Raw genomic sequence first — 15,633 nt, forward strand, 5'->3', positions numbered from 1 at the left:
TATCAGATGTACACTTTACATGATTTAATTAAACAATCATGTGGAATACAGACTTGAAAGGGAGGCTGACACAAGGGAGAAGGTGAATTCAATACCCTATACTAAATTCTGATATACCTGAACCTGGGAAGCTCAACAAAGTGAAAATAAAAATATAAATGTCAGAAATAGTTACGAATATGCTGACTAGTTCAATGTGAGAAAAAGAGGCAGAGGGAGAGGAGTCGAGGATGCTTTGATGGAGCACGGTGTAGTGACTGCAAGAGGGTATACAGAGAAGATGCAAGGCTGGACTAGAAAGCTTCAACGAGGAGCTCAGTTTTGGGCTATGTGGATCTAAGCTACCTCAAGACGAGTCACAGGTGGGGGCTTCACTGTTTCTCAACACATCAAAAACACCAGGACACTTGTAAACAGGAGATGAAATCACAAACTCACAATACAATCTCCTGCATCAACTTACTTTTTCTATGACCCCTGCACTTCTGTAGTCAATTTCACATTAGCACTCCTTTGACTAGTCTCCCTAATTTTAGGTTTATTCCCGCTTGAGCCCATTTCCTTAAATCCATCAGCCAGAGATATTTCTTTAAAAGCCAAGTATGAACTTGTGCCTTGGTATAGGGAATTCCCATAGCTTCTGTTTACCTTTAGGAAATAACCCACATCACTTGGCACGGTCTCTCTTATCTTCAAACACAGAGGCACCGAGTCACCTTGTCCGAGTCTTCTCTGTCTCTTCATGTCTTAGTTCCTGCTTCAGGCTGTGTTCTACAGGTAGCTTCAGCTAGAACTTTGTAGGAATGGCACCCTGGTGCTCAGTGGCACAGCAGCCCTGACTGGCAAGATAACTTTAAATAGAGTGTAATTTAAAGGACAAGCTACTAGATTAAGCCAATGATCATAAATCAAACTTGCTACTTTAAACTAAGCTTTTCTTTTCTAGGCTTATGCACCTTGCCTCCAGAGGGGACAATGATGGCAGACATTATCCAGAGAACTGAAAAGAGGATTGACTTGTAAGCATGCCTTTCAAAAATACTTTACATAGTAAATAAAACAGTGTTGCTCAAGGCACAGTGATCTAACTACCTACAAGAATGCTTAGCTAATCGATAAAATGCAAGTGCATTTTCGTATTCTTCTAGGCAATTCTTGTTCTTGTTTAAGAACAAACCACTTACATACAGGAACTGTACTAAATCAGAACATTTCCCCCTTGCTTCATTTGGTTTTATATGATGACTATCGAGTCACACAGGCTCTGGTTACGGAGAAGATGGGACAGGGATATCTAATTCATCTAATGTTCACTGAGCGTCTACTACATGACTGCCAGTCCCCCGGGAACTTTGAAGATTCAGCAAATAAATATTAATCATGTGCTCGGGCAAGACTCCAAGCTTGGCCTTCACACGTGTTACCTCAGGAATCTTGGCAGTAATGTTGGCTAGCAAATACTTGCTTGGAGAAGTACAGTTACCTAATAACTCCAAGTCCTCTATTATCAATCTGACCACATTCCTAGAGCCTCCTTGAGGTCATGGCTGTTTATTTTACATCCTGCTCGCAGAGACAGAGAGCTCCGAATAAGATCAACTCACACTTTGCACGAGTGAGGTATCCAAAACTCACTCAATCTCCAAACTCTAATATTCTCCTTTAACTTAGAACATTTTTTATAACTTTCCTTTTTCTTCCTTCATTAAGGTTTGGAGAAAGCCAGAGCCAGAAACTGCAGACCAATTATGTCGACTACTTGGACGAACTGGCTTTAGAGATTGGGGCAAAGCCAGACATACTCTCTTTCCTGTTTAAAGATCCTAAACTGGCTATGAAACTCTATTTTGGACCCTGTAATTCCTACCAGTATCGCCTGGTTGGGCCTGGGCAATGGGAAGGAGCCAGGCGTGCCATCTTCACCCAGAAGCAAAGGATACTGAAACCTTTAAAGACACGGTCTCTGAAAGCTTCATCTAAGTTCCAAGTTTCCTTTTTGTTGAAATTCCTCGGCCTTTTTACTCTTCTTCTGGCCTTTTTGTTCCAACTTCAGTGGTTCTAATCTGTCCACAAAACACCTTTGGCATTTTAGCTTGTCAATCGATACCTCTTTTGAAAACAAAGATTAAAAGAAAAAAAAATAGTAACTCTACATCCTAAATTTTGGAATTGATAGAACAAATGAAGCAATAATTATGGAGAATTAGCAAAACCAAGTCTTCACATTAAATCAAAATTACACCATGTAGTGTTTTTTTTTTTCTTAGTCCATATGGGTAGAATGCCAGGCCTTACATGCAAAATGTATTTGGAAAACATAGCGGAATTACACAGATTAAAAAGAAAATCCTGTGGTTTAAGCTATTGCACAACTTAAATCATGATTAGTGTTTAACTCTGGCCCAGTGTTCGCGATGGTCTCAACACCTGCAGGATATTTAACTCTGGCCCAGTGTTCCCGATGGTCTCAACACCTACAGTATATTTTGTAACTGAGTTCTCAGTTGTGAATTCATACCACATTTGTTTGGTGAGAGATCACTTAAGAAAAATGAGAGGACAGATTTGGAAAGCAGTGGCAATGTTCACACAGGTTTAGATCCCCATACTGAAAGCTGAATAAATAGCCACATTTCTTACATTTTACAGAAGCAATGCTAGAAAAGTAAATGCAATATGCCATAAAAGCTAATGGATACATATATTTAGTGCTTGATATAGACCAGACGTAATGCTAATGTGCATGTAATATGTGTCTATCACAATTCTATGAAAGGAGTACAGATATTTTGCCTATTTGTATAATAATGAAACTGAGATTCAGTGCAATTGGATACCATGTCTAAGACCATTCAGCTGGTCTTGCAATGGAGTTGGGATGGAGACCCAGGTCTCTGGGATTCTAGAATTGAAGATCATAACATTTTACTGTAACACACACACACACATACAATGGCCTGCTTTTGATAAAGTACTTATCAATTATATATAACCATACACATGTTACTTTTGAAGCTTTATACAGAAAAGAAAAAAGCATTCTCCTTGCAAATATAATCTGATTTTATTTGTCATTTTAGGCTTACTGTTCTACTAGACCTAAAATGTATAGGAAGGAATTTACACTGAAATACAGCTGTACAATAACATCCAAGATAGCCTTTGCTATTTTGGAAAGAAAAAAACTAAGGAAGAAAATCTCCTGAACAAAAGAAAGGCTCTGTAACAACTGAACCTTAACTCTAGCTCTAGCCACATCAGCAACCGGGGCCCATGTAGTCTCTGTCATCGGAGAAGCAGAACTACACCGTTCGGGAGACACAAATCTTTTCTTGGAATCGAGATTTAAACACTACACAAGCAACTCACCGTCAAGAGCATTGAGCAATCCTAGCTGATAAATATCTGGTCATGGAACATTGATTGCAGCTGCTCTTTGCATGAACTGTGTTTTGAGAGATAAGCTAGAGTCCAGAGCAAGACCTTCAAAGAGAGAGAGAGAGCAAAGGTTGGAAATGCTACGGGCTTTGAGGGCACAGTTCGGGGTTTTGGCCTAGATTTCTCCCTCAAGGACCTTAAACAATGTACTGGCAATCTGTCAACGGAAGCGTGTTTTCTAAGTCTACTGCAATTATACCAATAGGATTACAAATCACATGACATCTTAATAAGCATGATATTTTGATTGCTCTTATAATTTCCTATACTTGATCTTAGCCAAAAGGCCAAGAAGCGATGTTCTTATAAATTCCTTTTTAAAAAAATCACAAGTGATCAATAAACTTATTTTTTGATTAAAAGGCGATTACTGATTATTGACATTTTTTCTTTTTTTTATTGTTAATAACATTGTATGATACAGTTAGTTTGCTAGGATGCTCCTCCCACAACCCCCACACAGTCTCAAGTCCAGTGGAGTATAGTTCAAGCAGATTCATGGCCTTAGCAGTGGCCTGCATGAATAGAGACCACTTAATCCACTAGATGTTTCAGGTTACGCATGCAAAATTATGGTTTGTGTGTGTGTGTGTGTGTGACACAGAGAGAGAGAGAGAGAGAATTAGTAGAGAGCATGTAAAAGAAAGCTGCGAAATCATAAGGTCACAGGGTAAATTTGATTGTCAATGGAGAAAGCGAACAAATGGAAGACAGAAATACTTTAGACTTCTTTGTGATCTAAGAAGCGTCAGCAGTCACAAGGGAATCCTCAGGTCATCAAAGGGTCTTTGTGCTCTTTCCAAACAAACAACTATTAAGAACTGGCTACTTTATCGTTGTGGTTGATACATGTATTTTAATATTGTTCTTAGATATCCATCTGTTTATGCTATGTGTTCTGGGAACGAGATTTTGATTATAACAAATAAAAAAGTTTATCTATTAGATTTCCATGTTCTCTGAGTCACCAACTAGTATAAAGCTATCAATCGCATAGTAGCATCAACAACCCCTGTGAATTATTAAAAATATCCAGAGAGCTCGATTCTCTTGGGAACCAAAGTAAAATATTTTAATTCCATTTTTCCATCGATGTGTTAAAGCTCCTTTAAATGGGTTTTCTAAGGGAGTACAGCTGACTTTTGCTGACAAGATAATCTGACTTCCAAATCTGAATGATGGCACACAGAATATTCAAGCCTACATTGAACAACGCAAACTTTGGTAGACAGGGTGATAAAACAATTAAGAATTTATTGTGTACTCTCTCTCTATTTTCCAGCATCCATTTTTATATCCAACATGAAATACCATGTTAATTGGTTTTCTTCTATCTCCTTAAACCCGACATAGAAATTATCTCCAGCATCTTTTTAAAATAATGAACTATACATTGTCAAAGAAATCTCAAAAATTACTTTAGTATGTTTGCATATAGTAAAATAAAGTTATGCTAATGGCTACATTAACAGGCATTAAATTAGATGTTAAGAACAGGAATGTGGGGGGAAAGGTGTCTTCCCAAGGAGAGATTTTTAAGAATCCTGGTTAGGGCAGAATTGAGGTTTTCAGTAGAAAAGTAAGAACGTTTTAAAATTTATTTAATAGAAGAAAGAAAATGAGAAGCAAAGGAAGAATGAAGTTAATGAAATAAGATGTTGAGTAGATTGCAATGTGACGTGTCCCCATGGCCCTTCAAATATTCAGTTAATATACTCAGTGAAAAAAGAAATAATGGCGGTCAGCCACAGTGTGGAAGAGAAAGAATGCCAAGAGTGACTGCTATGGGCATGCGCACTCAAAACCCAACGCAGACATGGAGAGAGCCATGAAAGGGTCAGCTGAGCCGGATTAGTGCTGTGATTCAACAGGCTGGTGCTCTGCTTTCAAGCACTTTCGTCCGAATGGGCTCTGGTTCACGTTCCAGCTGCTCAACTTCCTATCTAGATCCCTGCTAAGGGCCTGGGAAACCAGCTGGATTTGCCTCAAGTCTTTGACCCCCTTCACCCATGTGGGAGTTCCTGGATTGTGGCTTCTGAATGACTGAGATCCAACCATTGTGTTCATCTGGGCAGTGAATCAGTGGATGGAAGATATTTCTATCTCTCCTTCTTTCTGTGAATCTGCCTTTGTAATGAAAATCAAGATATCTTTCAAAGAAAAGTCAGCAGAAGACACAGGGAGATCTGTCACCCTGGTAAGACCCCAGCTGCTCCGATCGACATATATTGCAAATATGTAAATATGTTTTCATATTGCCTAAGCCTTACCCTGGGGTTGTATCTCAGTATAGAGTCTCTACTCATACAAAACTCTTAGCGCCATAGAAAAATAGACATACACTCTCAAGCAAGGATGTATGAATGGATACCGGTCATTCATTATCCGAATGTATGTACAGACTATTCACATAGGTTAGCAGTTGTGCTATGTCCAGGGAGAACAAGATGAACAAGCCAAAAAATAAAGCAAATTTTTGAAGTGTGGCTTGATGTGTTTTAGCATTTACAGAAACCCCCATAAATATTACCTGTCTTTATCCCCAACACAACCTTGTATTAGACAAAGCAAGGATAACCATTCCACTCTGCAGATAACAACATGCTCCTTACTGTACTTGCTGAATACAGCGTCACATCATTACAAGCTCTGTTAACAGACACAGGACGAAGCATTAGTAAAACGGTAGTTGCTACCTGATAGTCTTTCCCACAAAATCCTCATCAAGCTCCAAAGATAGTTAAAAGTTTTCTAAGAGAAACAGCCTGCCATTTGTTCCAGTCTTCGGATAGTGGAGCTGTGAGTCGTGGCTCACCACTGCTGACAGATATAAACATTAACACAATAATCGGCCTTGAGTTAGTCTCGGTGCTGCCTCCCCTCTTCTTTGAGTGATTTCCTTTGGCACAAGTGTCTCACAAAAAGACAAAGATCAACCTCGGCTTGTAAGGGAATTGGGAAAACTACCTCTTTAGCAAGACGTGCATTTTTTAAAAGCGTTGAAGAGCGAATTGCTTGCAGTGATGTGTGAAAGTTAACAACCTCTTGACACTTTCCGAGAATGGTGTGGTTCAAGGAATTAGGGAATTCTGTTTAACTTTGTTTTGTCTTTCCAAAGAGAAAGAGAAAAAAATGCACTCAATAGATCCAGTTCATAACTGGGTCTGGAGCTATGTTCCCGGTCAACCCTAAAAGTCTATGATTATAAATAAGAACCCAAGCAGGGAAAACAGGAAGGGAAGACAGAGTTGTAAATGTGCTGCAGAAATGCAATCGGAGTGTTAGAGGCCTAACGCTCACACCTCATTCAGAGAGGGTAGCTGGGAAGCATACTGAGTTCCCAATGTAACAAAATGAACCTCATTTCTGTGTACATGTCCACTGAAGACTGGCTGTGCTCACCACCGCCAGTCAAGTATCCAAGCTAACTGAACAGATATTTTGAGGTTGCTGGTTTCCCCAGTGATGGAAAATGGATCTTGAACCTGCAATTTAGTATTCTGGCCCCAAAAGACACAATGTTTGGCTCACAGTTCATTGAGCAGCGTGGCTGCACTTTCCCAACCGTCCACTAGGGAGCTAAGAAGTATATGCCCGCAAACTTTGCAGGAGACAGAAAACCTTTCCTAAACAGCATTACTGTGGAAGTCCAGATCCATTTTGTAAGGGAACTAAAGCACTTTCTACCTGTTGTGGTCCAAGTCATAACAACAGTGAGCTCCCAAAGCAGCCAAAAGTGGAAGTTTTGCAAAAGGTTAATCTTCTCATTTTCAGCTACTGTTAAATCTTACTGATCACAGACAACGGCACCGCAATAATACAATTACCATGCTTCAACACTTCAAACGCCTTTGCTGCCCTTTAGGTTAGCAGGACGCCTGTGAAGCCCTGGCAATCCTTGTCGTGTACAAGACACACATCAAACTCTTGAAGCATGATGGCCTTTGGGACACTAATGGTGACCTTGGATCTTAAGATGTTCCTGACACCAAGTTAAGCATATTTTGTTCTTTAAAGATATATGTGATGGATAGAAATTTGGAATACAGTTAGAGAGCTGCTTGGGACACATGTATTTCATGGTTGGAGTGCCGACATGGGATCCTGGCTCCACTCTAATTCTAGCTTCCTGATACTGTGCACTGTGGCAGGCAGATAACTCCAGCAGCATGTAGCAATCTCAGATTCAGTTATCGGAGACTGGCCCAACCTCTGCCACTCTCAGTATTTGGTTTGAAGCAGAGAATAAAAGATAGTTCGTTCTCTTGTGTACACTCTCCCTCCCTCTTTCTCCCTCTCTAGTTAATCAAATAAAATGAAGAAATAAATAGTTTTTAACCACACTTGAATCAATAGCACTCTTTATAGTACTTTCTGGATAAAAAAAAAAAAAGTTATATTTGAAATCAGTTAGCATCTGCGTAGCTGCAGGAAGGATACAGAGTTCAACAGAGCTAACAATGCTGTCTCCTTGCCAGAAACATCAGAAGCCAAAAAGAAGGTCAGGCTCAAAAGTAAACACTACGCTGAATAACATGTGAGGCCTTTCAGATGCAGGGCTAAAGGACATGATGTTATCACAGCAACAATCAAGGGACAAGGGTATTCTTCCAGAATCTTCTCTCTGCTTTAGCTTACCACACTGAGTTTAGCCTGTGGGAGTCATTTCAGTTTTATTAAAAATAATCAGATAGCCATCTCTGACAATAACAACAGCAACATCACCATTAACATCACAGTGCCAATTACATACAAGATTTGACACACATTGCTGTTTCATCTAATCCCGTTACAAGAAAGTGGAGCTTGTGTTTTTGTGTGTATTTTATACTGAGGAAATTAGAACTGAGAAAATATTCTCCAGAGTACTGTGATAACAGACAACCACAGTACTTGAAACCAGAGCTAGTGACCCCAAATATCATGTCCCTGTGACGCATGCGTGTTATGTTTCAAAGTGTATAGGCAATCACCTGCACTTGAGCAAACATTAAAAGTTGAGTGTGGGTCGCGATGGGCAGGGCGGGCCATGTGTGGTTCGCTCGGAGCCGTGCATCTCCCACAGTTTTCAGAACACTGGTAACTACGGACTCTAACATGTACTTCATTGAAAGAAACCCATGGACCATCGATGGGAAATAAAATGAATCAGTTCCTATGGTAGCATTCAAATCCTAGCAATTTGGGAGAGCATCACATACCAAGATTTTGAAGACCATGAGCTCTCATCATGACGCCTTCAAGAGTTGAGTCTGAATTACCTCATCAAGAGCTCGAGCCTCTTCAGAACCTTCCAGTCCCATCTACATTAAACCTCTCCTTTGAGCCCTGCCACAAAAGCCAAAGCTTCAAGGGGCTAAAACCCATTCGGAACTTCCATTTTATAGCCTTTTCTCTGACTTCTCTTCAATTTCCTTGACCTTTAAGGTCTTTCCTATTACTTACACTCCATTAGACTTGAATCAAAAGAACTGTGCTTTCTTTAAAAATAAGTGTGTTCTGTGGCCATCAAGTGTCTACAGTTAGAGAAGCATAAGTTTGGCATGAAGTTTGAAACTAAATCTTCCGTTGTACCCTCTGTAAAGCTGAATCAGTCATTTTAAAAAGGAGGGAAGGGAGAGAAATCAATCTGTTTAAGGTTAGATTATACTCTTAAGAAACAATGCTGTTTAGAGAAAGGGGACCTCAACGTAAAAGCTGCTGATCCCTATTTTAACTCAGGCTCCTGCAAGGTCTGTGACAACTGGGAAAGTCACCTCTCTGAACTTGAACTTCATTATCTGTGCAGTGACTTGGACAATATTTTCCCTGCCTACCTGACAGGGTTGTTGCGGGGACTGAGTGAAATAATGTACATGAAAAGAACTGACACGTAAGATGTATGACAGACATAGGGCCCTGTTCCACACTGCAGGACATGCCCTCAGCTGCTGGGGCTGGGAGGGTCCTGGCCGGGTACAGAGTAACAAGGCTTTCTGAAGTTTTTCTGTCTCTGAGTAATACTGTACTACTGTGGGCTAATTCTAAGGAGAAAAGCTGTTATGAATTATGACATTAATGATTTGAAGAATTTGCTTGATAGTGACTAGATTTTTTTTTTACATGCAAGAACAAGAGCAAAACATTTTACAGTGCATCCCACTTGGTCAGCACAAATATTGTTTTAGTTATACATCTGAACGTGTGTGTACTTGGTCATTAAATAAAATGCATTTTTTTTCCTATGGAAAAAATAGTTGAGTTTGATGATGTGGGTGAAAGATAATCATTTTTAAAATAACAGTTTTCTGCCAATGTGAATGAAGTCAAAACTGCTGAAAGTGAGTCATCGGTGGGACAGTGACTAACTTCATTGTCGTATTAAATTCTCACTCTCCTGAAGAATAAAATTGATGAATGATATGGCTTGTCAAACTTCCTGTCTCTGGAACTTACAGAAGAGTGAGTCTAAAGTACATGCCGTCAGACAACATTTTCTGTAGCATTTCACTGCTGCAACTCATCAGCAAGTTAAAATATAAACAAGAACTAACACAGGTTCCAGATCCTGCACAACATTCGACAGGGTTCATCCGGTAGGCAGTGAGCGCCCAGACCCCACTGGCTCACAGTGACCATTTTGTTTGCTGTTATTTCCACAATCCAAACTGCGCCAGGTTCATAAGCACCAGGAATCGCAAATACGCACAGTAAGTAATCAGATACCATCTCCGAATCCTTCGGATGCGGAAGGCGGGGTGGGGACTTTTCCTGTTCTGCTATTGTGCTTCAGAGCAGAAACACCTAACCAGAACACAGTCCCTCTGCCCACGATCCTGGAAGAGCTGTTAACCTACTCCCTGCTTCAAAACACAGCTGGAGTCTGAGCACTTGTAACGGGCCAGTAAAGTCAGATATTATCAAGTTTTTCTGTGTACGCTGGTAAGTACACTGTTGGGTGGATGACTAAGTAGTTGAAACAAGGGGTACAAAGTGGACTTATAGTACAAAAGGAAATTGATTGCTTTTCTTGAGTGCGTCCATCCACAGCTTTTAATATAGTCTGAGACAATGCTTAGAGGCAGCAGTGGATAGAGGCGGACTGTAAAATACTGTGGTTTGGCTGGAGGGGAGAAGTAAGCGGATTTGAATATTTTATGATGGCATGAAACCTTTTTTTTTTTCTCGCTGTAAAAAAATTAGTTTGCTCCATAGTATGCCTTATGTCAACATTTCTTATTTGTTATGCTAACGCCAGATCCTTTTCTGCTAATACTCTTTGCTAAATTCACAAGATTATAAATACGTAGGAAAGGTCTTGAAACATCACCTTCAAATGGGCAGCCCGTTTCCAGCTCTTTTACAGAACTAGTCCTTGACCAGTTCCTGGAACTTCTGCACCTCACTAGGGGGTCTGCCATGGCCTTGCAAGCACCACTGTGCGCTGAGTCTGGCACAATGCTTACCGGGTGGTAGTGCTTACAAATGACCTTGATGAAATGTAGCAGGACCACGGGAAGATGGAGACACCCAAACGAAGCCCTGCTTCAACCCAAGTCTCTCGGTACCTTTTTATTTTTGCTCCCAGTGTCTAAGTGATCACCCACCCCCATCCTCCCCCCCCCCCGCCATTCAACTCTTACCTTTGATGATAGCCAAAATACGAAGTCTGTGCCCAACACTATTCTGAGACATTTTCAACTGCTAAGGGAAATCTGGGAATGCGTAACAGATTAGGTGCTGCTTGCAAATCTGACAGCACTACTGACAGCGCCTTCCTAGCGACCACATAGGTGACTCTCGCAGGGCACAGATAGGCTTTGGCTCACTGACGTGGCACAGGACTCAGATACAGTATATCTAGATTTTACTGATGTAATGGATAAGAAAGATCTTCAGATTTAATATATATATATATATATCCAGACAGGCAGACTCTTACCTGAAGGTTCCCAAATGGTCCAGGTTCAAGGGGTCTTCAGTGTGTGAGCAGTTCCTCCACGGTGCCAATAGGGTTTTGTTTCCTCTTTTTAAGTAGAGAAGTCCAAACAATTGCATAAATATTTACGTTCTAACAATTTTGTAGTTACTTAAAAACAAATTACAAATTGGGAGAGTGATCTTTCAGTCTTGATCACAGTTACCTAATAATGAGCTTGACGTGCCCGTAGAACAAATTTTTAAACCCTAGAAACGGTTCAGACAAAAACTTTTCATTTACTTTTGCTCATAGCAGCTGCCGAACCCCTCATCTGCAGACATGCAACATCTTCAATAGGACACAGTTCTATCACACATTCAAGCTCCGAAATGCAGGCAAGAGTCTGGCACGGAGATTAGGCCACTGCTTGGAATACCAGCAGCCTGTATCCCAGTTTCTGAGCTTGAATCCGGGCTTCATGCCTGATTCTAGATGACTGCTAATGGGCGAATGTGCGCCATTACTCTCAGCAGGGGAAGGAAGACTCCAGGATTCTGGGTTCCTCACTCGCGCCTGTCCTGTGTTCTGGCATGGTTCTGGCTCTGGCCTGCCATCCATGGGTATTTGGACAGTAAACCAATAGATGGTAACCCTTTTTCTGTGTGTGTGTGTGTGTGTGTGTGTGTGTGTGTGTGCGCGCGCGCATGTGTCTTTCAGATAACTAGCTGTTTGAATATTAAGAAAAACTCTAAACTAATGCTTAGCAGAAGTTAACAGATGGAGTACGAGTGCTTTCTTGAAGATGTAAAATCACCGTGGTTTAGGATTAACAGAACTACTCTCGGGTTTTGACAGGATAATAACATTCAGCAAATATTTGCTTGCTTAGTTTCTTAATTGAAAAGGAGGTAAGATGATGAATAAATTCATTTTACTCATAAGGAAATAAACCCACGGCAAAGATTTGTGCAACAACTATTATAGCTCAAGCACAATGCTAGAAGCCATGAGAAATGAAGAGAGGGACCAAACAAAATGCCCGGTAGGGGGAAATCAATCCGTGTGCAGAGAGATGAACAGATATGATCAAGTTAATCAACAATGCAACGCAAGCCCTTCTTGCAGGGTGCATACTGCAGTTCTCCCAGGAGTCAAGCAGCCGCTCATGCCTGGGCGGATTCCTTTCAGCACTTCCTTTCTTTGAAACCACACTTTGGAACCCACTTATTCCTGTGACCACTGAAATCCGATCCATCCTTCAAAACCAGGGGCAAACAGGTTGCTCTGTGGTGCTTTTGTACCACCCCAACGTGGGAGTTGGCACTTCTTCCCTCACGTTCTCAGCGCAATTGGACGGAACACGTATTTCTTCTATCTTACTGCTTTACAGAAAAAGTTGTCATGATTAATTTTCAAATATCTTTCACCAGACAGTCCACATTTCTTTGTTTTTCCTAGAGGTATTTTTACTATAAAAGGAAATAGTGCTTCCTGAGTGCCGACTACGTCCCACAAGAACGAATAGCATTTCTTGCTACCTTGCCAGTGAGGAAACAAAAGGGGCGATCGGTTTTTTATGTTAGCGGATTGATCCGTGGTGGGATCCAGCAGACATCTGAACAGACACTCCCAGTCCAACATCTACACCTGAGCTGGCTCTCGGAAAGCAGCGCCACGTTACCCTTCTCAGGCCCAGCAAGGGGAATTACTTGCTCTGTAGTTTTAATGAGGATCCAAAGCATGACTTCGCCTAAAGGGAGTCTACTGGCTCTTTCTTGGTAAGTCAGGTTCAGTTGCTACAGGAAGCAACCACCCCTACAATACTTTCTTGTTACACCCAAGAAAAAGAGATATTTTCTCTTCACCCAAGAAACATCTTTTGATCATGCATTATATTCCAAGTGTCCCCTTGGACAGTGAGGATACAGCAAGGATCAAAACAGAAGAAGCCTCGATGACAGAACTAAACAAATTTTGGCTCAATGTGAGCCAAATTTGTGGAGCTGCTTTTCTCACGATCTGAACCCTAAAAGCCAAAAGGTGTGTATCAGCCTTGTGAGAGGGGGTTCATCTGTAAAACAAGAAAATAGCAAATGACCAGGAAAAATGGAAGGGGGTGCTTTCTCTCGCTTTTAAGGCTTAAAGTCTTACTGACCATGAATTGTCATGAAAACAAATCAGGAAACAACCTTTACTGTCTAGGAATATCATTATGAATTAGAACAGTGGAGGCTTATTGTGATAAAGCAGAAACCAACTTGGAAAAATGCTTTTATAGTTAAAACAGCTTACTGTACCATACACTTATTATTTGCCAGGAACTTTCTTGAAATTGATTATTGTCTCTAGTCTTACAAAACAGAAGTGTCAAATGATTTACTCACCATCACACACTAGTGACTGGAAGCACTGAATAGCTGATGTACACACCATTCTAAGTTCCTAAGAAGCTGACCTATTAGCATGTGTCCAGGGGTGAGAAGATTCTCTAACGTGTGGCAATATTGATGTGCTACATTCTTCACAGTCGAACCAGTATCAGTGTGAGAGAGGAGGACTGGCTCCAGTATCTCCATCCACCACAAACTCCTCTTCCTCTTCCACTGGGAGACTGTGCTTGCCTTAGGGGAGACACCCCAACAGCATAGCCAGGCAGGGGTGGGCACTGCTCCACCAATAGTTAGTTGCCACAAGTGTTTTGGCTCCTAGTCCTAACTCTATTCCTCCAGTTGTTGTGTGCCTGGCTCGGAGCTGTGTCCCCATACTAATCTGAGCTTGAGCGTTGCGTGTGACAAAAAGAACAGGTTCGACAAGCTGATCCTTTCCTGATCTGCCCTTCTATTCAGTTCTGGCACAAGAGAACAAGGCTAGAGGTCCCAGCACCACTCAGAATGCAAGATTCTGTCCACTAAAGGATCCGATTTCAGCTACTCTGCCAGGCACTGCAGCCACAATCACAAGTTCTCTAATATTTGGCGCCAGCTTCCCAAGAGGGGTGGGAACATGCCAAGCATGGGGTTTAAAGCAGTGCCCGGAACATTTCCCTGTTCACATGCACACGCCTGAGACGCAGTGCAGAGGAATCGGACTGAACAGATCTCTTCATTTCCCCAACTCTTTTACTGGATTGTCAGAGCAGCCAAAGCTAGAGTGGTGCTCTTGTGAATAAGAAACTCTGCTTCTTCTTTTGCCTACACAGAACGACATGGTCAAGCGCGTCGCCATTGTGGGAGCTGGAGTGGCTGGCCTGGCCTCCATCAAGTGCTGTTTGGAGGAAGGCCTGGAGCCCACCTGCTTTGAGAGGAGTGATGACATTGGGGGACTGTGGAGATTCACGGTGAGTGGGGTTTCCACAGAGGTAATTGTCTATAGGGGAACTGCTTGCCTGGTACGAAAAGATGACTGTGTTTCTTCCACAAGGCCTGGATGCTTGGAAGGGTTGGCCAAGCCAAGGCAGACCACCTTAACCATAAAAGCAAGGACCTGTGCTGCACACAGGTGGGAGACCGCCTGGCAGAACTTCATCCAGGACCAGGAGGAACAAATGGGTTGCTTGGAACAGGCTAGCCAAGCCCAGGGGCAGGGCAGCAAAACTAGAAATAGAGTTGGAGGCAAGAAGAGGGGCTGCAATATCAGGGACAAAAGCAAGGAGTGCAGCCTCTGCATATGAGGCTGGCTTATGTTTACTCGCACCTTACTCAGCACTATGCCATCCATTACAGCAACGTGAGTCTCAGGGCAAGCTGAGTTCTATAAGCTAAGTCCTGCTGCCTGGGCTATCCCAGTCCATGCCAAGAACAACCAAAGCAAAGGGTGTGAATTCCAACCTCTTTTCCCTCCCTTGAGCAGTAACATTCCAAGTCTTCTCTCTTCCTCCCCCCAGTGAGGAGTAATATTCTCAAACTTCAGCAGGGCAATAGCCAGGGTTGGAAATGGAACTAAAAGAATGAAACACAAAGATGGGACACGCCACAGCCTTGGCCTTGGCTGGCCTGGGGCCCAGGGGATTACAAGGCCCTGCTTGGGGCTGTGAGGACCCTGAAGTCAGAGAGGGTCAATGAGCATCATAGCTCAGCCTGAAAGCATTTTTCTCAGTTTTCCCCAAAACTCCTATTTTTTCTTTCTTTAAGGCAAAAAACGTTTCACATGAACTTTAAATGTGCTAGTAATACATCCATCAGCAAGAGTGAGGGGAGAAAGGCATCTACCCAGCCCGATTTCAGGTCCTCCAAGGGGTTTCAGGAAAGACACAGCATTTCCCAATGCAAAAGGGTAGGATTTTGGAACTGGAACAA

The 15,633-nt window shown here is 41.9% G+C and overlaps 2 protein-coding genes across 2 annotated transcripts in view; both read left to right on the plus strand.

The window, feature by feature from the left end:
* Positions 1–849: 849 nt before the first annotated feature.
* On the plus strand, positions 850–2,244 carry LOC121167054 (dimethylaniline monooxygenase [N-oxide-forming] 2-like). The gene is made up of 2 exons (XM_040996426.1): positions 850–1,019; positions 1,711–2,244. The coding sequence occupies exons 1-2, from the start codon at positions 898–900 to the stop codon at positions 2,060–2,062; spliced, it is 474 nt and encodes a 157-aa protein (XP_040852360.1). The 5' UTR covers positions 850–897; the 3' UTR covers positions 2,063–2,244.
* Positions 2,245–9,998: 7,754 nt separating this feature from the next.
* The window catches only part of LOC121167055 (dimethylaniline monooxygenase [N-oxide-forming] 1-like), a 28,988-nt gene continuing 23,353 nt past the window's right edge, over positions 9,999–15,633 (plus strand). Inside the window, exons 1-2 of the mRNA XM_040996427.1 lie at positions 9,999–10,127; positions 14,538–14,675. Of these exons, the coding sequence (XP_040852361.1) occupies positions 14,544–14,675 (132 nt within the window). The 5' untranslated portion in view covers positions 9,999–10,127; positions 14,538–14,543. The remainder of the gene's footprint in view (positions 10,128–14,537; positions 14,676–15,633) is intronic.

This window comes from Ochotona curzoniae, unplaced genomic scaffold, assembly GCF_017591425.1.
Source record: "Ochotona curzoniae isolate NIBS_2020 unplaced genomic scaffold, NIBS_Ocur_1.0 patch298, whole genome shotgun sequence".
Lineage (NCBI taxonomy): Eukaryota > Metazoa > Chordata > Mammalia > Lagomorpha > Ochotonidae > Ochotona > Ochotona curzoniae.